This window comes from Aquarana catesbeiana, linkage group LG03 (genome assembly GCF_042186555.1).
Source record: "Aquarana catesbeiana isolate 2022-GZ linkage group LG03, ASM4218655v1, whole genome shotgun sequence".
Lineage (NCBI taxonomy): Eukaryota > Metazoa > Chordata > Amphibia > Anura > Ranidae > Aquarana > Aquarana catesbeiana.
Genome location: NC_133326.1, coordinates 67982276 through 68005363, shown reverse-complemented (window position 1 = coordinate 68005363; position 23088 = coordinate 67982276). Strand labels below are relative to the sequence as shown.

Below are 23088 nucleotides of genomic sequence, written 5' to 3'. Positions count from 1 at the left end.
ATAGTCCATTTAGCTGCTATAAAGAGGTAAGTGGCCAGCTTCTGCTGCTCTTTTCAAAAAAAGAGACAGCTGGTACAGGGAACTTCTGCCCATACTGCTGTCACACAGCGGCAGCGGATCCCCGACCGGCAGCAGGAGCAGATACATGTTACATGTTCCAGCCTAAAAGCAGGTAACATGTTCCCGATGGTAAACATATTCTTTGAGTTAATTATTTTTACTGTACAGAATATCATAGTAAACAGTTTATCAAAAACATTAACTGCAAAAAGAAATAAAATGCACATTACCTATACATTCTCCTCTACCATCCAGGTGAAATCCCTTGTTACACTCACAGCGATAGCTTCCAGGAGTAGGTATGCAGCGACCATGCAAACACAGGTTTCGGAATAAGACACAGTAATCTGTCACAGGCTGCTGTTGTGTAAGGTTTACTGGCAGAACCACTGCAAAAAAACAGTAAGAGGAAATAAATAATACATAAATTAGATTACAAGCACAATTTAGACATCTTGAAGTACTGAACCACATATTGTAACATGTGGGGTGCAAAGCAGAAGATAGCAGCATGGATAGCAATTTGGGGTAAATGATTGCGACTCATAGCGGAAATTAAATCATAATATATTAATATTTTAGTACAAATCTTATTTTTTTTAAATTTGTGTGATTCCAATAATCGGAAAAAACACCCCAAGATTAAACACTATAAAGCTATAACATTATGAGTATTGACAGGTAAGTGAATAACATTGATTATCTCATTACAATGGCATCTTAAAGTGGATGGGATATCATAGGTAGCATGTTACCATGTTGTCCCTGAACAGAAAAAATAGACAAGCATGACTTGCGTGACTTTGACAAGGGCCAAATTGTAACTGCTACACAACTGGGTCAGAGCATCTCCAAAACTGCAGCTATTGTGGGATGTTCCCCCTCTGCAGTGGTCAGGATTAACCAAAAGTGGTCCAAGGAAGGTATGCTCGTGAATGAAGAAACAGGGTCATGGGTGGCCAAGGCTCATTAATGCACGTGGGGAGTGAAGGCTGGCCAGTGTAGTCCAATTCGTAAGAGGAGCTACTGTAGCTCAAATTGCTAAAAAAAAAGGTAATGCTGGTTCCGATAGAAAGGTGTCAGAAAACACAATGCATCACAATTTGTTACGAATGGGCTGCGTAGCCGAAGACCTGTCAGGGTGTCAGTGCCGACCAACACAGCCAAAAGCTGTGGATATTTATTATAGCAAAAAGTACAAAATATTGTGGGGTTTTTTTTCAAAATTGTCGCTCTTTTTTTGTTTATAGCGCAAAAAATTAAAACCACAGAGGCAATCAAATACCACCAAAAGTAAGCTCTATTTGTGGGGAAAAAAAGGACGTCAATTTTGTTTGGGTACAGCATCGCACGACCGCGCAATTGTCAGTTAAAGCGACGCAGTGCCGCATCACAAAAAATGGCCTGGTCATTCAGCAGACAAATCTTCCGGGGCTGAAGAGGTTAAACATTTCTTCAGAGTAGAAACAGGTAGGAATGTGCAAGAAAGTTTGTTAAAATCCTTGCAATGTACTTTAATCACCCCTAGGGGATTTTTTTTTCTCAACAAAAGTGAAATGACTCTTTAAGTCTGAGAATTGTGTAGCAGAAGTTTCTATCAGTCTGGATATTCCTGTCATCCTGTAGCATGCAGATGGTCATCACCCATTGCAGATTGTGGCAAAAGGAGGACATAGTGGACCATTTCAGAAGTCCTTATTGTGGATGTGACTATGCTCTGCCTTGTAATTCTACATAAACAGGGACACACAAGTGGGATTTTTCTTATGGATTTGTAGAAGAAGCAAAGAAACAAAAGTGGGTCATGCTGGGGCTTGTAGCTTCACATGGATAGGAAAGGCAAAAATGTGGCAAGCTGGCCAAAACATGGCATTGTTGAAGGTGATGTCATGTGGTGATGGCTACAGCAAGTGCAAAAGGGAACTGAATATTGTTGGGGATTGTCAGAGACAGAGACTAAACAGCCTCAATTGATTCCTTTTGAATTACCCAGAAGAGAGGAGGTGCCATGTAAGTCAACCCATCACTATATTAGGTCAGGAGGCATACAGATCCGTGACTAGGGTTGCCACCTGTCCGGGATTCACCCAGACAGTTCAGATTTGGAATCATGTGTCTGGGTTCAGGCTGCCTGAAACCCGGACACATTATTTAGACTGGACTATGGCTTCCCAGCAGGGTTGCTGCACGCAGCTGTCTAAGCTGAGAGTGTCTGTTACACTTGTTCACACTGCCAAAAAGCCAGCACTAACAACCCCCCCCCAAACACACACATAGATGGGAGAGGAGAGAGGGCTCAATCTGCACCTCTTCCCCTCACCCCTACCCCTCTGTGTCTGCCCACACTCCAATCCACGGCGCTGTGCCTCAGAAAAGGAAAGTTGGGGCCGGAAATTTGAAGTCCAGCAGCCTCAGATACATCTGGATGAGAGGTGCTGACTGCCGAGGGGTGAGTGAGCTCACCATCCATCCCTGTCTGTGACTGAAGTCTCCCCCTTCTCTCTCCTGCATCTGAGTAAGTATGGGAAAGGGAAGTAGGGAAAATCAGGGTCCTCAGAGCCCCCCTTACATCAGAGTTCCCCTTTACACCAGAGGCCACAGTGTTTCCCCTTACATCAGAGTCTTCTACATACATCAGAGTTCTCAGTGTTCCCCCTTAAATCAGGGTTCCCAGAGCATCCCTTATGGTAGAGTCCCCAGAGTTCTCTCTTACATCAGAGTCTGCAGAGTCCCCCCTTACAGTGAAAGGGAACTCTGTGAGTTCAGATGTAAAAGGGGAACTCTGTGGACTCTGATGTAAAGGGGGGCTCTTGTTATTAACTTCATATGATTTGAAATGTTATTTAATAACAAAATATATATATAGTTTATACTATAAAAAAAAATAAAAATTGCTGTGCGCCGCTAAAATGTTCGTGTTTGACTTGAAGAAAAGGTGGCAACCCTATCAGTGACAGATCAGATAAACAGTCTGAAAGTTTCTTATTAAACCTGTATACTAAAAGTTAGTTGCGGAGCAGTAAACACAGGGTAGGAAGTAAAAAATGTTGTAGGCAGGGCCTCATAGAAAACATTGAAAGGTATAGGTTTAATAATCCTGTTGAAGTCCCTGCATAGCAGCATGAGAATTGATGTCTGCTAAGGAACCCGCATGGCAGACAGATAAGAAGGCATTCACTATACTACAAAATTAGAACAGCACAAAGCTGAAGGCTGTACACAAATAACTCCAAGAGATTTTTGTTTTACATGTACAAGACATAACAACATTAGCGGAAACTACATCCGATAACAAGCAGTCTCACTGTAAGTGGCTTAGACGTAACATTAGTAAAAGAGACAAATATTTAATCTTATATAATCTTTGCAAAAAAGTTCTGTACTTTTTCTGTGACTATGTATTTTTCTAGGTAAAATTGGTGTTCATGTTTTTATTTGTAATTAACCAGAACCATATAGGTGTACTTGCACACAGCTGAGTACTGTCTGTAATACTTTTTTTTTATTTGCAACATATTCTTTTTTTATTTTGAACTACAAATGATATTTCTGTTGGACACAAAAGATAATGGGCTGAATGTGGATCTCAGTTTTTTTTTTTAATCACTATCAAACATTCTCCATTCCATAACTTCCCTCCTAATCTTTCTAGCTGAATAAAGCTGATCATACACTATGCAAATTTTAACAAATTCTTGAAGACCCTTTCCCACTCCTGACAAAGCTCTATTGAGGAGAGAAACATGTTGAGTTAGATTTGATTTATTTTCCTTTTTTTTTGGGGGGGGGGGGTACACATGGTTCTTGGAGGGTGACCAAATACTCCAGTTGTCCTATGGACTAGCGGTGAGCCATTTTAAGAGGATTCAGCAGATCCTAACCTCTTTGGGCTTTATTATATATCTTTTTTTGGGGGGGGCGCGGGGTGGACTGGTAGCGGTGAGATATTTGATACATACTGAGTACCTCAACAGTTCTTTAACCTCATTATTTTTTTGTTGGCATCTCCCCTGCAGGGCTGAATATATTACTGGGACTGGTCAATACGGTGGCAGTGTTGATCTAATTATAGCCACAGTGACCAGGACTTCAAATTTCCGGCCCCCACTTTCCTTTTCTGAGGCACAGCGCCGGGGATTGGAGTGTGGGCAGACACAGAGGGGTAGGGGTGGGGGGAAGAGGTGCAGATTGATCCCTCTCTCCTCTCCCATCTATGTGTGTGTTTGGGGGGGAGGTTTGTTAGTGCAGGCTTTGGGCAGTGTGAACGAGTGTAACAGACACTCTCAGCTTAGACAACTGCATGCAGCAACCCTGCTGGGAAGCCATAGTCCAGTCTAAATAATGTGTCCGGGTTTCAGGCAGCCTGAACCCGGACACATGATTCCCAACCCGAACTGTCCGGGTGTTCATGTTTTTATTTGTAATTAACCAGAACCATATAGGTTTACTTGCACACAGCTGAGTACTGTCTGTAATACTTTTTTTTATTTGCAACATATTCTTTTTTTATTTTGAACTACAAATGATATTTCTGTTGGACACAAAAGATAATGGGCTGAATGTGGATCTCAGTTTTTTTAAATCACTATCAAACATTCTCCATTCCATAACTTCCCTCCTAATCTTTCTAGCTGAATAAAGCTGATCATACACTATGCAAATTTCAACAAATTCTTGAAGACCCTTACCCACTCCTGACAAAGCTCTATTGAGGAGAGAAACATGTTGAGTTAGATTTGATTTACTTTCCTTTTTTGGGGGGGGGGGGTACACATGGTTCTTGTAGGAGGGTGACCAAATACTCCAGTTGTCCTATGGACTAGCGGTGAGCCATTTTAAGAGGATTCAGCAGATCCTTACCTCTTTGGGCTTTATTATATATCTTTTTTTTTTGGGGGGGGGGGGTGGACTGGTAGCGGTGAGATATTTGATACATACTGAGTACCTCAACAGTTCTTTAACCTCATTATTTTTTTGTTGGTGTCTCCCCTGCAGGGCTGAATATATTACTGGGACTGGTCAATACGGTGGCAGTGTTGATGTAATTATAGCCACAGTGACCAGGAAAGCCAAGCTGTATTATATAACTGCAGAGTTGCTGGACTATTTTAGAATATATAGCCAAGAGGTATTTTCATGGGACGTCCTGGTTTTATTATATGAGAGATACTTGCATTTATTATAATACAGGGCAATTACTTTTTTGATTTTGTTTTTTACTACAGTTGAACCTCTTTTTTATGGCGCCACAACTTTTGGTTGGGATTGGTATACATTCTTTAATCGCCCCCAACTTGTTTGGTGGATTTATGGAGTTCTGATTCCCCATCTAAGAGTATTGGATAACACATACAATAGTTCCACCATTTATTTAAATCATAATAAATGTTAGGTCATTTGCCCTTCCTGTGACTTTGGTGTGTGGTTATGCACACTCCCGTTCTTGTAGTAAAATTTGCTCAGTAGGTGGACTCGTCACCACCCTCCTGACTGACATCCTTTGAATGAAAAATTAGAGGAGCTGGATGTGCAACTCAACCCCCTCTTTTTTTATTCCCATCCACCCTTTTTATCTAATGTGTTCTGGTAGGTGTTGTTCTTGCCTAGTGTAGGCTAAGAAATACTTCATACAGGATCCTGTATGGACCCAAACTATGAATCTAAAGTGCAAAAAAGGAAACACATCACAATAAAGCTGTATTAACAGAATATATGAAATAAAACTGTAGTAGATTCTTGTTTTACCTGAAGGAGTCCGGGTAGGAAATCCAGGAAAAACTGGAGGTGGAAACACAGGAGGGTATCCTGGTGGCACCTGTGGACCTAATGGAGGAGGGTATTCTGGAGGATAGGGCAACCCAGGTTGAATAACTGGTCCTGGTTCCAGTCCAGGGATCTGTCCAGGACGTGACCAAGACATCGTGCACAGTTTACGGTATTCCTCTAGATAAAAACAGAAACATTATTTAAAAAATGGAAATACATTATTTTGAATTTCGATATTTAATTTCTACTTTTTTATTAATTTTCAGTCCCCCCCCCCCCTCCACCAGCGCCTTTCACTGTGAAAATTTGTACAAGCAAATCATATTACACAGCAGCATATACATTGTTAACTATAAGATAACCTGTACATATACAATGGATAGTAGAAAGAAGGTAAATAAAAATATTTAAAGAGAAAGAGTAATATAATTGTAGTGGGTAAATATTTTGAGTTTTCATTGTCAAGCTTAGTTTAAAGCCATTTTTATGACATATGACTTCTGCAAGCTGTAATGCATGCATGCCATATTTTTCCTACAGTACTAAACACAGAGATTTGTAGATTGACCATTAGAGGGAGCTCTGTATTTGGCTCAGCTTCACTAAACCGCATTGCTTCATTTTTTTCTCGTAGCTTTGGATAGAGCATGAAAGGGTTGCAAACCCTGTCATGTTTTATTACTGTCTGTGTCCCTGCTGAAGGAGATCCTCTCTATTTGCTCTAATGACCATTTTCCCTGAGAAAGAAAAGTAATGGAAAATCCAAAATTTTACAGTTGAATAAAAGAGAAATCTTCAAATGGGAACACCTGCTCCCTTGACAATTGTCTAAAATCAGATTTCCCTCACTTTGAAAAACAAGATTTCCTTTTGCTTTCTGTTGTGTCTATGGCAAGGGAGGTGAAGAGAAATCTGCCTAATGGGATACAGATGGCAAGAAACCTGATGGGGTTTTACAATTCCCCACTATATCCAAAACGAAAAAAGTGTATGTATAAATACGCATGCATGTTCAAGTGTGTGTATACCTGAGGCTTTTATTTTTTAATGGAGCAGGGAAGTGAGTCCCTGTCAGTTTAATTTTTCTCTGTCTTTGTCTTGTTGGCAAGAGTTACACTCACTTCCTTTTGTAAAGACAAAACAGGAAGTAAGGCAAGCCATAGGCCTGACTAAACTCGTGTACCCCCTAATTTAAATATGACCCACCCCTTCCTGTCAAGGCCACACCTCTTGCTGTTTAAGACCCGCCCTGAAATTTTCGAGTGGGGACACTAGTTCTGAGGGCCTGGGGGGGCAATGGATTTCCTTTAATTTGCACAGATTTCCTCTCACTTCCTGTTTGGCTATGGGGCAGGAAGTGAAGGGAAATCTCTGCAATGGGACAGGGATGGTAAAAAATAAACTGACAGGGGCTATAACCCTCCCTTATTCTATCAAAAAAAAGTGTTGCCTATAGTTCTACTTTAAGCACACATTTCTGATAATCTTATGGAGAGGACTAAGAAGATATAACCATGCCAATGGTGCAGCAGAAAACATATAGCACAGTGAGGAAGGTTTGAGGTCCAGGATGAGAGGACAGTCAAAATTAGAACCACCCCCACCTCACAGTTGAGGAATGCCGGCCGCTCGCATACCGGAAGCAGTGCGGCCGCTTTATGGGAGCGCTAGACTAATTTGCCTCTCAGCCCAGTCTGCCCCATAAGACTGGCGCTACACCAACAGTGTAGTGCAAGCCGGCGGGGACTCTGTTCGTGCTGCCCCGCCTGCAAAGTGCTGCCCTAGGCCTGGGCCTTGTCAGCCTAGGCCAGGATACAGCATTGCATAGAGGTGGAAGGAAAGAAAATCTCTTAATTCCCCCATCAACACAGTCAGGGTTGATGGAGGAATACCTCCTGCATGGCAGCTCCCTGTTGGCAGAATACAATGATTACTGCTAGTGGCTATAGTTGTAGGCAGTAATCACATGTAAAAAATCAATAAAGCTGGTTGTACCCAAGTCGATCAATGGATCAACTTGGGTACAATTAGCCTGCCCCATAGATGGATCGAATCTCGGCCAGGCCATGCTGAAGTGGCTGAGACTCGATCCATCTATAGCTGACTTAAGGAAGTAAATCTGTACAAATTGTGGAAGTCCCTTCTTAGACAGTCCCCATTTGAAGATTTCCCCTTACCTCCTTCTTTCCTGATAACTGTAAAAATGTGGGTATACCATCTCTCTCTGTTTTGGTGACAAGAGCCGACAACACAACAAGAGAAGATAAATCTGTCCAGCAGGGACACAGACTGGAATACAATATTGACAGTTCAAATCTTTCCCCACTCTATCCAAAACTAAAACAAAAAGTTTTGGCTATACATACACTTTCACTTAGAGTAAATTCCAGCTTCCACCTAGCTGGCCCTAAAATTGTCCCCTCCCCCCTCCTAACACCTATGCTAATTAATCTGTGTAAGAAAGAGGATACATTTACCTATTTTCAGGCCAATCTGGTCTTGTGTAGGAATCTAGGTGCAGAGCCACCCCCGTCCCAAAGCACCCCCCTATGTTGAGGGCATGTGGCCTGTTATGGTTCAGGAGGAGGTGGGGGCTTGCTTGCTCCCCCCTTTCCTCTCCTGCCGGGCTGCAAGCTCAGATAAGGGTCTCGTATGGATTTGGGGGGGGGCATGCTGGTTTTTTTTCTGAATTTTCTATTGCCCACATTCTTTTGTTTGTATTTCAAGTCTCAGTGGGGGTGTAGATAAAATAAACAGGAATGTGCTTTTCACATGATTGAAAAACTGAAGCGAATATTCACACAATTATTTGCGTGAGGATTCTTAACTCCTTAACGTCACTTCATTATAGAAAACCGTCTTTTGAATATTAGTTGGAAAGTAGTAGTTATATCTGCATAGTTGCTTGCTATGAATTGATACATTAAAAGAGCTCATGCTAAAGTAACGTTATCCTAAAAAAAAACAAAAAAACAAAAAACAAAAGCTTTAAATACTGGCTCACCTTGGAAGCAAACATCTCCTCCAACTATGTCAATAAGGTAGGGATTGGCAGTGTGTGCATAGACATTTGGTCGGTCCAATCCAATATAACAGTAAAAAAACAACCTAGTGCACAAGGCCAAATGTGTGGTAGAAATAGTATTTATTATACACAATATATAAATGCAATATCCAAAAAGTTTATGATTAAAAATATTAACATATACTGACATGAAACTTAGCTGCTCTATACAGAGGTTATGGGCTAGCAGAAATCGATGCCGGAAATGCCGCCTGACATGTTTCGGACGATGACGTCCTCCCTCAGAGGCTTAGTGTCACTTACAACAATCATGCTGTATTATTTGTTTTTCTACAATATGAATATAATAAAGATTAGTACAACAAGGTAATGGTATAAATCAAAATATATTACTCATTAGAGTTACACTTTAAGCAATAGTGTAAATGCCAAACCATAGTTCGTGACAATTGGACAATGGATTGAACATACCTACACAAACACCCTAGGTGTTCAGTATCGACCGATATACTTGTCTATTGTCACGAACTATGGTTTGGCATTTATACTATTGCTTAAAGTGTAACTCTAATGAGTAATCTATTTTGATTTATACCATTATACCATATTGTAGAAAAACAAATAATACAACACGATTGTTATAGGTGACACTAAGCCTCTGGGGAAGGACGCCATTGTCCGAAACATGTCAGGCGTAATTTCCAGCATCGATTTCTGCTAGCCCATAACCTCTGTATAGAGCAGCTAAGTTTCATGTCAGTATATGTTAATATTTTTAATCATAAACTTTTTGGATATTGCATTTATATATTGTGTATAATAAATACTTTTTCTACCTCACATTTGGTCCGTCATTTAAAATCCGGAGGGGTTATACCGTGCCTTGTGCACTAGGTTGTTTTTTACTCTCCTCCAACTATGAGCCATTGCTTTGTGAGGTTGACTGAAATCAGATTTTTGAAAAGCCCGACAGCCTCGCCTAATAATAGGCAAGATGCATTTCAGGAGACATGGTGGCCTTGGACAGTGTACACATGCTCTGTGCAGTACCTGGACAGCTACCCCTGGATGAGCTCGAACTCTTTTGGCATTGTTTAGTGGGCGTTACTGTCTGTCTCTGGCTCTAGGCACTGGCTTGATTTCCGGAAGAGGGGAGTAGCTGGAGTTGAGTTCCTCGCCCCTCCCACCCCTTGGATCCGCTTCCAGCCCCGTCTTCATATTTCCTTTTTGTTCCCTTGCCCCCCACCCCCCACCCTTTTTGTTTTTTCTCTTTTCCCTTTAATTTCTGTTGAGGCCTAGCGTTTGGATGTTGCTCATGGTTTTTTTTTTTTTTTTTTTTGTGTGTGTTTTTTTTTTTTGTCTGGTTTGATATATTTCCTGTTCCCATAGTTTACATGAATGAGGTGGTTTACCACAGTAAACTGTTAAAACTCATGCATTGTGTAAATTGGGATCATTACCCCCCATTTCCAGCTTATTTGTTTGATACCTTCCAGTCTTCTACATATACATTATATTCCTTTTCTAGGGTTCAATGTTACTGGAAAATCACTGTTAGTTTGTGCTCTTAAGAGCTTTTGCTGGTTCTTTGTGGTGCTCTTGCTCACATGCATTGTTTATTGTAGTACTGGCACAATCTTTTGTAAATGTACAATGTCTAAATAAAGAATTACAAAAATACTGGCTCACCTGTCCCACGGAAGGGGCACACTTCGGGTGGTGTGGTTGCAGCTGAAGACCAACATCTTCCAGTATCACAGCAACATTGCATCTTAGGTAGCAGTTGGGGGAGCTGATTGGTGCAACGGCCATTGGATAACGAAGTAAAACAATACCCAGGGCGAACATCTAGTGCAAAGAACAATAGAATGTCATCCTTCTAGGCTCAGACATACGTGTCTTTTACTGTATATGTGTGTACAGGTATACACTTTATACTGTATAGACTTTGGGAAGTTTACCTATGCATCTTGATCCATCTGCCGATGTAAAAAATCCTGATGGACACTTGCAAAAGTAACTGCCCACTGTATTAGCACATTCACCGGCTTCACAGATCCCCGGGATAGTGGCACATTCATCAACATCTAGAGAAAAAGAATCATATCATTAATATAAAGTAACCAAGTCAATTAATATTTGCAGCAAGTGCAAACACATACACATACGGCCGCAGATCCTTTGCAGCCTATTTTTTTATGTAATAGGCACATGATGCTGTCAGCCATTGGTTTGCTAAATCAGTGCGACACAAACTTAGATTGAACCATTTAAAACCCACCTACCAGGGAAAGAAAAAAACGCTCCCTTGCAGTGCAGCTGCACCAACACTGCAAAGGTTAAATGATTATGTAGGCCTAGATGACCAGTTAAAGCAGAACTTTACCCAAAATAATGATAAAAAAAAGTTCTTTAGCAAGAAACATACATTCCACATTAATAATATGCTACCAAAATGAGTGTGTGCTGTAATTTGCCTCCAGCATTGTTCCTGTTTCTTCTTGCCAGAGGCTGCCATTTTTTTAAAGCCCAGAGCTCCTGAACAGCAATAAATCTTTACGCTATCGGCAGATCGGCCTCTACAAAGGTAGCACGGTGCCTAAAATAGAGAGCAACTGAGCATGTGCAGAGCAGGGTGAGACAGTGTATTACTGGATTTTAAACCATATATAGACACTTATTTTTAATGTTTTACATATCTATACCTGCAAAAGGGGCCAGCATGAAGTGATCTAGCAGGACATAATTTTCTGACAAAAGTTCCACTTTAAAGTGGTATTAAGTCCAAAAGCAAACATTTATTATATTGCAGCTTACCAATTCTTAGATGGGATGACTGCATTAGGTTTCTTTTTTTGGCTTCTTTCTTTTATTTTCATCTGGTGATCCAGCCAGTAAGTCTGTTGCTTTTCAACAGAGCAAGCTCTCTTATTGATGTAGCAGTTTGAGGGTTAAAACAAACCATTTACTATGCACAGGGGTACTTACAATGGTCATCTTTTATTTATTTATGTAAAACATTTATCCCAAAAGGTAAAAAAAACAGTTTGGCCCCTTTTCACATGGGAATTCTGTTTGTTACAACAGTTAAGTCAATTTTTTCTAAGAAAAAAAAAAAACAGATTCAGTTTTACATCAGTAAACTGTCATCAGTAATCAGTTGACCACCAATGCAAAAACGGATGCAAAAACCCATTTTCCGGCCGTTCCGTTTTTATAATGAAAGAAAAATAGAACTTTGATCCAATTAAAAAACAGATGTTGACGGATGTAAATGAATGATCATCGGTTTACATTTGTTTTTTCTATAGAGGTGCATTGATGTCCATTCTACATCCAGAAAAATGGATGGATGAAAAACGGACAAACAGAACATCCGTGTGAAATGGGCCTTTGCTGTAACTGCTCAGAAAGTGTTAGCTGGAGTTCAACTTCAGTTTGTTAGTGTATTAAAATCTGCTAGTACATCTAACAATACCCTCCCCCCAGACTAACAATGCTGCTGTCTAAAGGTGCCTCTGTTTCTCCTTAATCCAGAGTGGAGGCACTCCAATACAGGAGGTGTGCTACTTGCCAGATCAGCAGGTGAAAACAGAGGGGAAAAAAGCTTTGAAAAGAAAACGAATACATCTAAGGATTGGTAAGCTGCAATATATTACATTTTTGGTTTTGGGTTTAATACTGCTTTAACCAATCCCCCTCCTTCTGCAGCTGGTGCCCTCCTCTATTCCCCTATAACCTGGCAGTGGACTGTCCCTTAGCATCCTCATATCCAATGCATGGCTATTGGCTCTACATGGGTCCTTATGGCAGAGGACCTTAGACCGCCAGAGCATAGCAGAAAAGAGGTTGTAGGGATCAGTCACATAGGAGGAGGTAACCTGCGGGGAAAAAAAGTATTGGGTGGTTCCCTAGACCTAAACTAGCATTTAACCCTTGCAATATGGGGGCAAACTCCACAATAAGGAAGCATTTTTTCTTTACCTTAAATTTAAGCTTAAAGTGATTGTAAAGGCTTTTTTTTTTTTTTTTCAAATAACCAACATGTTTTACTTACCTCCTCTATGCAGTTGGTTTTGCACAGAGTAGCCCGGATCCTTCTCTTCTCGGGTCCCTCTTTGCCGCTCCTAGCCCCTCCCTCCTTTGAGTGCCCCTCAGCCAGCAGCTTGCTACAGGGGGCACCCAAGCCGAGTCAGAGCTCCGTGTATCCATTCGGACACGGAGCCCCAACCTGGCCCCGCCCCATCTCTCCCCTGATTGGCTGACTGACTTTGATTGGCGCCCCTGCTCTGTCTCAGCCAATCAGGAGGCGTGTCCTGGATGGCTGAGGGGATCATGGACATCACTGGAGAGAGATGGGGCTCAGGTAGGTAATTGGGGGTGCTGGGGTGGCTGCTACACACAGAAAGTTTTTTTATCTTAATGCATAGAATGCATTAAAGTGGTTGTAAACCCTTACAATCCACTTTTTGCTACAGGTAAGCATATAATAAGGCTTACCTGTAGTTACCCCGGATATCTCCTAAACCTGCACAGTTTAGGAGATATCCCCTGTATCTGCATGTACCAACGTCATCGGCACATGCGAACTGAAGCAATGGCACGTACGTGCTGTTTGCTTCAGTGAGTGTGCCGTTACCAGCAGCTCCCGGGAGTGACGTCATTGCGGCTCTAGCCAATCACAGCGCCGGAGCAGCAATACCCAGGGAGAAATATCACTGGCTGGTGCTGTGTACGGGCACCGCAGCGGGGGGCTTCGATCTCAGGTGAGTATTACATAATGAGCTAGTATGCTATGCATACTAGCTCATTGTGCCTGTGTCTTGCAGGTCTTTTTTTTTTTTTTCATGTGGGTGTACAACCACTTTAAGATAAAAAACCTTCTTCCTTTACAACTCCTTTAAACTGCTTCACCCCTGGCCAGGTGTACACATTACAGGCTTCTTGTTGCTTTTGGGTCCAGGTTTATCCTCTTTTTTTTTTTTTACGTAATTTACATAATCCAAATACATATCACTCCAGAAAAAAACTATTAAAGTAAGCAGAAAGTTGTTTTTTTAATTCACAGGCTCTGACTTTGCAAGTCAAAATTGCGCATGCATGAAAACTTACAAATCTGTCAAATCTTTTTCCATATTTGTGTATCCATATTTAATGTCATCAATATGACATCTTTCTGAGAATGTTCCATTACATCGGCTGAGCATCACATGGAGGTGATCATGATGATACTATTGTTTGAGGGAAGTGATGTAATCTTCCCATCACAAGAAGTTCTCTGTACAAACCACTTTAATTATTTTCTAAGAACCAGGCGTGCAACAGGGCCGTTTTATCCCCACCCTAATCCTTTCTCTCTTCTACTTTTTTGTCAGCTTCTTGTTACTTATTTTACTAAATGTTGCTCTCAATCAAATGAGAAGGGAGGACACATGGTGGGTCTGGGATGAGCATTATCGTTCTGTTCAGTGATGTGCTCTGACTTGGCGGCATCTTGCATGCACATTTTTTAACATGAAATTTCAAGGTGTTTGCATTTAAAAAATGTAGTTACATAGTTACATAGTAGGTGAGGTTGAAAAAAGACACAAGTGCATCAAGTCCAACCTATGTGTGTGATTATATGTCAGTATTACATTGTATATCCCTGTATGTTGCTGTCGTTCAGGTGCTTATCTAATAGTCTTTTGAAACTATTGATGCCCCCCCGCTGAGACCACCGCCTGTGGAAGGGAATTCCACATCCTTGCCGATCTTACAGTAAAGAACCCTCTACGTAGTTTAAGGTTAAACCTCTTTTCTTCTAATTTTAATGAGTGGCCACGAGTCTTGTTAAACTCCCTTCTGCGAAAAAATGTTATCCCTATTGTGGGGTCACCAGTATGGTATTTGTATATTGAAATCATATCCCCTCTCAAGCGTCTCTTCTCCAGAGAGAATAAGTTCAGTGCTCACAACCTTTCCTCATAACTAAGATCCTCCAGACCCTTTATTAGCTTTGTTGCCCTTCTTTGTACTCGCTCCATTTCCAGTACATCCTTCCTGAGGACTGGTGCCCAGAACTGGACGACATACTCCAGGTGCGGCTGGACCAGAGTCTTGTAGAGCGGGAGAATTATCGTATCTCTGGAGTTGATCCCCCTTTTAATGCATGCCAATATTCTGTTTGCTTTGTTAGCAGCAACTTGGCATTGCATGCCATTGCTGAGCCTATCATCTACTAGGACCCCCAGGTCCTTTTCCATCCTAGATTCTAGATTCTGTAGTTCTGCAATGTAGTTCTGCAATGCAATGTGCACAAATATGCGTGTATTAGCAGTTCATTGCTAGATAAAAAATCAAAATGTGAAAAAACAAAAACAATCTACATATTTCTTCTCTGCCTTTGGGATCATACAAATAACTCTGCTTGCCTTTAAAATTAATATTCAGATTTTCACAGTCCAGGTCCAAAAAAAAAACATAAATTAATTTACAGTTGTAATTGCTACAGGATGGTAAATACTAGGGATTATTCACAGAATTTGGAAGGCGTTAATATTGATGTCATTTGGATATTGGCTTTTCTTAATTCCAGCTTTTTAAAAGAAGCAAATATGTAAATGACAACCCTACTCACTTAACAAGGCCTTAGGGAGCATTTGTGGTTTAAAAAATCACATACATGGACGGAGTCCCTAACTCTCGCCCTCAGTCTGATAGCTGGTTACATAGATTCTGTGGGAAATTCAACTGCTGGATATGATTTGGACGAAAATAAGCAAAATAATAGCTTAATAATTTATATAATTTATCTTTTTTTCATCTGGAAAACTTTTAAATCATAGCAGCAGTTGTTCTACTGCTGAAATTATTTAGTAATATGAGACTAGGTTATTTCCTGGACAGTTCCATAGAGAGCAACAAAAAAATGATCAAGCTCTTCTAAAAAAAAATGTTAAAAATCTAAACTCACAATGGTCACATCTTTAAAGTGGTTCTAAAGGCTCAAAGTTTTTTTACTTTCTTGTATACTATGCCTGAAGGTAAAAAACCTTCTCTGTGCAGCAGCCCCCCCACTCTAATACTCTCCAGCGCTGTGCATGGGAGCCTCGATCCTGGTGGGTCTCTGCCTCCTCATTGGCTGAGGCAGCCAGTGAGTCAATGAGGAGAAAGAGGGGGTGGGGCCAAGCCATGGCCCTGTGTGTGAATTGCAAGCTCCTTGCTCTGGGGAAACTCGGCAGGAGGGAGGGGCCAGGAGCGTTGGCGGGGGACCCGAGAAGAAAAGGATTGGGGGCTGCTCTGTGCAAAACCGCTGCACAGAACAGGTAAGTATAACATGTTTGTCATTTAAAAAAAAATATTGCCTTTATTATCACTGTAAGTTCTTTAACCTCTTGCTGCCAATGTAACGCATATGTGCGGCAACAAAGTGGTTGAGCATTAACGACCACATGCCACACACATGGTTCATGGTCGGCCGAGGATTCTGTGCTGAGAGTGCACTTGCTGCATGCTCCCAGCGCTGTGTCTGAGCTGACATAGACAGCTCTCAGCCTCTTGTTATAATCGGTAGTTGGCGGGATGGGCTCCTGGTCATGTGACCTCTGTGACAGCCAATTGCAGTGGTCACAGGATCAAGAAGTCCATTCTGCCCTCAAGGCACTTACAGGGATGCCAGAACTGGGAAGGAGAGGATTAAACAGAGCAATTGTTCAATGACTTTAGCGTCAGGGCTGCGCTCAGCTCTTCCTTCTCTGAGCTGGCCACTCAGCTGTCGGCTAATTGCCAGCTCCTATCTCTCCACAGTTACTCAGCTGTTGATGATATCCTGCTCGTCAGTCCTGCCTACTTAAGCCGTCCAGTCCAGAGGAGCTCTGCCTTCGCTTTGGTCAACATCACAAAAACGATCACCTGCGATCATGTTCAAGACTTGCTTTGCTGACATCCCTTCTGGCTCCAGATCCTGCTTGCTGTTCCACTATATTGATCCCTGACTTCTGGCTTGGCTGATGATCTGTTCAGGTTACCGAACTTTGGCTATGTTTTGACTACGTTTGTTCTTTTTACTTTTGTTATTAAACAAGGGTGGTTTAACTGTACTACTGTCTCGGCCTGATTTCATGGTTTCTGACATTTAGCTAAAAGGCATTAGGGTAAAAGTGCCCTATCTGCAGTTACAAGAAAACTAAACACATTTTTTTTTTATAAAGACGTTAGGAACTAGGCATATAGGCACAGAGCTGTGGAGAGATGCAATGGGGTTTATTTACTAAAACTGATGATTTCAACATTTGGTGCAGCTTTTTATAGAAACAATTTGGGACTTATGAGATTAAATAAGGAAAGAACACTATTCAACAAGAGCTCAAAGTTTTAAAGCTTACAGTACTAAACCACTAAACTGACAATAATCAACACAAAAAAATAAACTGTTCTCCTTTAGTTTATAGACCACCAGGAACAGAATGGATCATACGCTTTCTGCACTTCTTTACTAATAATCCACTGGTGTTGATTTACTAAAATTGGAGAGTGCAAAATCTGGTGTAGCTCTGCATAGAAATCAATCAGCTTCCAGTTTTTTTTGGCAAAGCTTAAATTGAACAAGTTGTAGTTAGAAGCTGATTGGCTACTATGCACAGCTGCACCAGATTTTGCACTCTTCAGTTTTAGTAAATTAACCAGGGCTTAGGGCAGCAACGTTTCAGGGGGGTTACAGGATTTCTTTAAAGAAAGCTTTATGTAACAGCATTAGGGAAATTAATTTTTCAGAACATGTACAATAAAGTTTTTACATTATACAAGGTAGTTTGAACTGTGTTGTGACAGTGGGATTGATTTACGCTGCCCTGGCCCAGAGAAGTTGATTTACCAAAACTGGAGAGTGCAAAATCTGGGGCAGCTGTACATGGTAGCCAATCAGCTTCTAACTTCAGCTTGTTCAATTAAGCTTTGCCAAAAAAAAAAAAAAAAAAAAAAACCTGGAAGCTGATTGATTTCTATGCAGAGCTGCACTCTTCAATTTTAGTAAATCAACCCCAGTGGATCTCTTAGTAAAGAAGTACAGGAAGCTTATGATCCAAAACAGTTCATATATTCATTCTGTTCCTGGTGGTCTATAAAGTAAAGGAGAACAGTTTATTCTTTTGTGTTGATTATTGGATGTCCTTGTCAGTTTAGTGGTTTAGCATTGTAAGCATTTAACATTTAACATTGAGCTCTTGTTGAATGGTGTTCTTTCCTTATTTAATCTCATAAATCCAAAAATCCCTCACAAAGCATATTATACATGGATTTAAGCACATTTGTATATATTATGTTTATGATACATGATATCTTTGAGTATTGTAATTCAGCTCTGTAAGTAGCAGACCAGATACAGAGTCTGCTACAAAAGAAGCTAAAAGTAACTAAATTTTCATTTGAACGCCCATATGGAAATTCTGACCAAAAAAACATGGAACAAAAAAAATGGAAACTGATTGGTTTCTATGCAGAGCTGCACCAAATCTTGCACACCAGTTTTAGTAAATCAATTTGTGTCACCAAATTCTACATAGTATTGCCTATTCCCCATAACTTTTACATTAGAAACAAGAAAGCCTATTTTGTTATAGATATTCTTTAGGCAACAAAGTACCCTTATATGAATCTTTAGTTGTATACATATAGGGCTGGTGATATAACATTGTTTCTTTGGCATACAAAATGTAGTTTTGATTTTTAGCATTTTTCTTTGTGTATCTAAACTGCACTACAAACTATCACCTGTGGTCATTTAGAGGCACCAGCAATCACACAACACTCACTGCCACTCTCAGTGGACAACTGTGGGCTGCCAACCTAACGTTCTCCCACGCTGCCATATTGTGGTTATGCTGGGCTCACACTGACCCCTGATGTATTTGTGGTTGATCTAGAGACCACTGGAAAAATATTTCTGAGAAACATGGTTCTGGACAGCTTGGGCTGGCACAAGCTCAGAAATGTTTAAGCCTTGTTGATTATGTGTGGTTGCAGAATTCAAATTAAACTGATGTTCCTCAGAAAATGTGGTTGAAATCATGGGGAGAACAGCTGTAATTTCTGCAGTCGTTAAAATTATATAAGTTAACCCTCAAAGTTGCAGGTCATCCCATGTAATGGCAGCTGAAATGCTTGTAATATGTTTGAAATGGCTTTTTTAACATATAATCTCTTTTCTAGATGCATGTTCTGCTGGGAAGGTAATTTTCCACATTGTAACTTATGGTCAGCTAGTGAACCACTCCACTCTCTACATAGCAATTTAGGTTACTTAAAACATTTCTTGAAATGAGTTGTTGACTTCTGTACACATTTTATTACAGGCAGAATTTTGTTAAGTCATTGATATTCTGTTTATACTATTGTCAGAAGGATGAGCAAAAAAAGGGGTGCCAGAACATATTTTCTATTTGTTTATGTACATTTTTAGGGGATAGCTTTATAGTCATTTACTTCTAATTATTTGCCGTGAGCCTTTGCAGAATGTCAGAAGAGGACTGTGGTTTGGTTGATCTGCAGCCAAATCACAAAGCCAAGTTCTTTAGAGCTCCATGGTTCTCCAGTAAATTTGTTCAAAAATCTGGTTTCTTAACCTCTTTTGGCCACACCTAATGTCTTCAGGTTGTATTGAGGGATTGGTAAATTGCCTAATGCAGATCCTGTTATAGATCTAACTGTTGCCAGTACTCAAAGTTGGGAGCTCTTGTGCAGTGGAAGCAACAGCTTCATAACTTGGCTTAGGTTTGGTTTGAACCCAAGTTCATCCTAACTCGGAAGGTAGCTATCATTGCTGGGCAGGAAATTTCCCCAACTGCAATTGATGTATACAAAGAGCGGGGATGCTCATGACATCACTTACCAATTATGGGTATATGGCCATATTAGGTTAATGTCATTGACCTAATATAGTAATGTGTCAGGACCTGGATCACCTGCTGTTGGCACTGTGGTTCCCTGGGTGGATAGTAGTAGTTCCAGTGTCCACCAGAGGGTGTCTCCCAGCAGCCAGCAGATCCCAGTGATCAGTCTCCACCTGATGCTGACTGCTGGGAGGGTATTTAGTGTTTCTCCTGCTAGCCAGAGACTTGCTTGCTGATTCATACTGAGCCTCATTTCTTGCTCCTGTCTTGTACCCTGCTGCCTTGTACCTGTTCCTCTTATTCCTGATTCCATTCCTGGTTCCTCCTTTCCTTGCATCTCTATCATTGCCCTGTTTTTCTGTGTTTCCCATTTTGCATATATTGTATATAGTTAGTTGCTAGTTAGGCTTTCTGTTACTTAGGTAGGCTGTTTGTTAGGTATATTTGTCAGTTGGTTATACAGTGGAACCTTGGATTACGAGCATAATCCGTTCCAGGAAAATGCTTGTAATCCAAAGCACTTGCATATCAAAGCGAGTTTCCCCATAGAAGTCAATGGAAACGAAGATAATTCATTCCACATTGACTTCTATTGCATGAAATACCGCATGTGGCCAGGGGTGGGGGAGCACCAGAGAGCCTCGGAAATATTCGGGGACAGCTCGGCTGAACTCGGAAAGGCTCGGAAACACTCAAGAACGGAGTATTTCTGAGTGTTTCTGAGTATTTACGAGTGATTTCGAGTATTTCTGAACAGCTTCGAACCGTTCCGAGTGTCACCGGCACCTCCGCACCTCTGGCCAAATGTGGTACTGCACACCCCATTAGCTTGAATTCTGCTCGTTTTGTGAGACAACACTCGCAAACCATGTCAGAATTTTAAAAAAAGTTGCTTGTCTTTCAAAACGCATGTTAACCGTGTTACTCGTTAACCAAGGTTCCACTGTAGTTCACTTGTATCTTCAAGTTTGCTGTGTTTTCTGTTTGCTGGTGTATGGATTGATTTTTTTTTTCACTGTAAATAAATCTTATTTTAAATGTATATGGTCTGGTCTCAGTCTCCTGAGTGTAGCCACGCAGATCTGGCCATCCCTGCTGTTGATTCCTGACACTATGTGATCATATTAGATCAATGCTGTCATGATCATCTTAACTTCTTTGTATACATCAGCTGCAGGGTAGGGAATATCCTGCCTAGCAATGACAGCTAATCTCTGCGTTTGGACAGCACCCGGTTTGGAGTGAACCTAAGCCCACCCCTCCTGGTCAGTAAGGACCAGAGGAAGCTAGGAAGAAAAAGTCATGGAAATGCTAAGAATCTAGATGTAACATGTGTTTATATCTTTTAAAAACAATAGTAGGTAGCTGTTTTCAGGTAGCCTTAAATAATATGGCTGACATTTTCACTCTAATGCTGATTTTATAATTTATAGTAACTCGGAGTACACAGGCTTCCGTGACCCCCTTGGCACATTGGTCCCGTGCTTACAGCTACCTCAGTTCCACACGGAACCGAACAAGCATTTACCACATTTGCCTACTTCCATTGCAATGGTAAGGCAGTTTTAATTTTATCTTATTTTAGGCTGATACAAACCTTGCTTACAATTAGCGCTGAAAATTTGCATTTTTTTTCATGGATTTTCTACTCTGGCTCAGACATTGTAGTTGTGTCATACTAAGGAAAGAATCAGCGACATGCAGAAACAAAAATGTAATTAATGCTGAAGTTTAGGCAAATTTTACATTGTTACATTAATCTAGCTTGGACCAATGTAAGTATGTGTGTGCCGTACCAGTGTGATCCCTGTGGAAGCTGGAAATCACTGAAGTAGTCACCTCTAAAACAGTCACTATGCTGAGCAGGCGACCTCCTGTGTTCAGTAAGCAGCAGGACATCCACTCAGCACAGGACCCGGAAGCCAGTGGCAATCACAGTAGTTGCAGTGTTTGCTACAGTGATTTCTCTCCTCCACGGGGATCCCAAAGGTATGACACATACATACTTACATTGTCCCAAGCTGGACCAATGTAAATATGTAAACATTGCCATATCTAAACTTCAGCTTTAAAGGCATGGAAAAAAATCTTTCATGAAAAGTTTAGTGCAGTTTTTCTAAAATTTTAATACGGTCGTGTTATTAGGCCAAGTTAGTAAAGCTTGTTAGTAATGGTTACTTTGAGGCAATCAGATCTTGTGGTGCATGGAAGGTAATAACAGCTCTGCCTCTCATTTCTTCATTCTGAGAAAATATTATCTGACAGTAGAAAAAAAATTATACCGACCCAAAGGACTCATGAAGAAACTTTTGAGTCATGCCCGGTTCTCATATAAGCGGTGCCGTAAATGCAGCGAATCCTGTGCATTTCCCGATCCACATTGAGGCTGGGTTCACACTGGTGCGAATTGGATGCGTGTTTTTCCGTATCCAATTTGCCTGTCATAAGACTGTGACTGGCTCTCTATGAAGCCAAGTTCACACAGCTCCGGGACGGCTTCAGAGCGGCTGTGCGTCTTCTGGTCTGTTTCAGGGCCGAATTTTGGGACGCACCGGACCCCTGCTGTGAGCCGCTCCGCACAGCAGTATGAACCCAGCCTGAAGTTGAACAGCATTCATGTAAACCGCCGGGAGTGTCAATATTAAGTTAACGATACCCAAAAAACGCAGTGAGATTGACAGAATCGGATTGCGTAGGTGTAACACCCATGCAATCTGATTCCAGTGCGGGAAAAAAGGTCAAGCGCCTTTTTTTGTGAGGACTTGGTGCGATTTGAGCCATACAAATGAATGCCTTAAATCGCGTCGCACAGACATTGCATGTGTTTTGAATAGGAATGTGGTGAGATTCCTAACTGAATCACATGTGGTGTCCCGCACCACATATATGTGAAGCCAGCCTTAGGTCAAGATATGTTTTCATGTTGGATTGACTGATGGTAACCTGTATGGAGAATATGTGAAAGGTACATGTTACATGTACATAGGAAATCATATTTTATGCATCATTTTCGGTCAATGCATGCTTCCAGACACAAAGAAAAAATAGCATGTTCTAAAACAAGTTCAGTTCTATAAATAAGAAGTGTAGTAGTATAAGGGATGTCCTGTATTCTCTGAACAAACAATGCAACTTGAAAAAAAAAAATGAAATGTAATGTGCCATACAAAATTGACCTTTATCATTACAATACATTTTTTGTCTCGACCTATTGTATGTATTAGTACAATGGGTACAAAATGTAATTTTAATCCCTTCATGATGAAAGTAAAACAAATCTTAATGCTTGAACCCAACTTTGCACGTTAGTAAAACTCTACTGACTTAGTGTGTCCAGGAAAATTATACCTTGTTTTTCAGGACATTTGG

The 23088-nt window shown here is 40.9% G+C and overlaps 1 protein-coding gene across 1 annotated transcript in view; it reads right to left on the bottom strand.

The window, feature by feature from the left end:
* FBN1 (fibrillin 1) overlaps nucleotides 1–23088 on the bottom strand; it is a 408253-nt gene that overhangs the window by 177980 nt on the left and 207185 nt on the right. Inside the window, exons 8-11 of the mRNA XM_073623525.1 lie at nucleotides 10813–10938; nucleotides 10541–10699; nucleotides 5806–6003; nucleotides 291–449 (exon numbers count right to left, since the gene is read on the bottom strand). Coding sequence (XP_073479626.1) covers nucleotides 291–449; nucleotides 5806–6003; nucleotides 10541–10699; nucleotides 10813–10938 — 642 coding nt within the window. The remainder of the gene's footprint in view (nucleotides 1–290; nucleotides 450–5805; nucleotides 6004–10540; nucleotides 10700–10812; nucleotides 10939–23088) is intronic.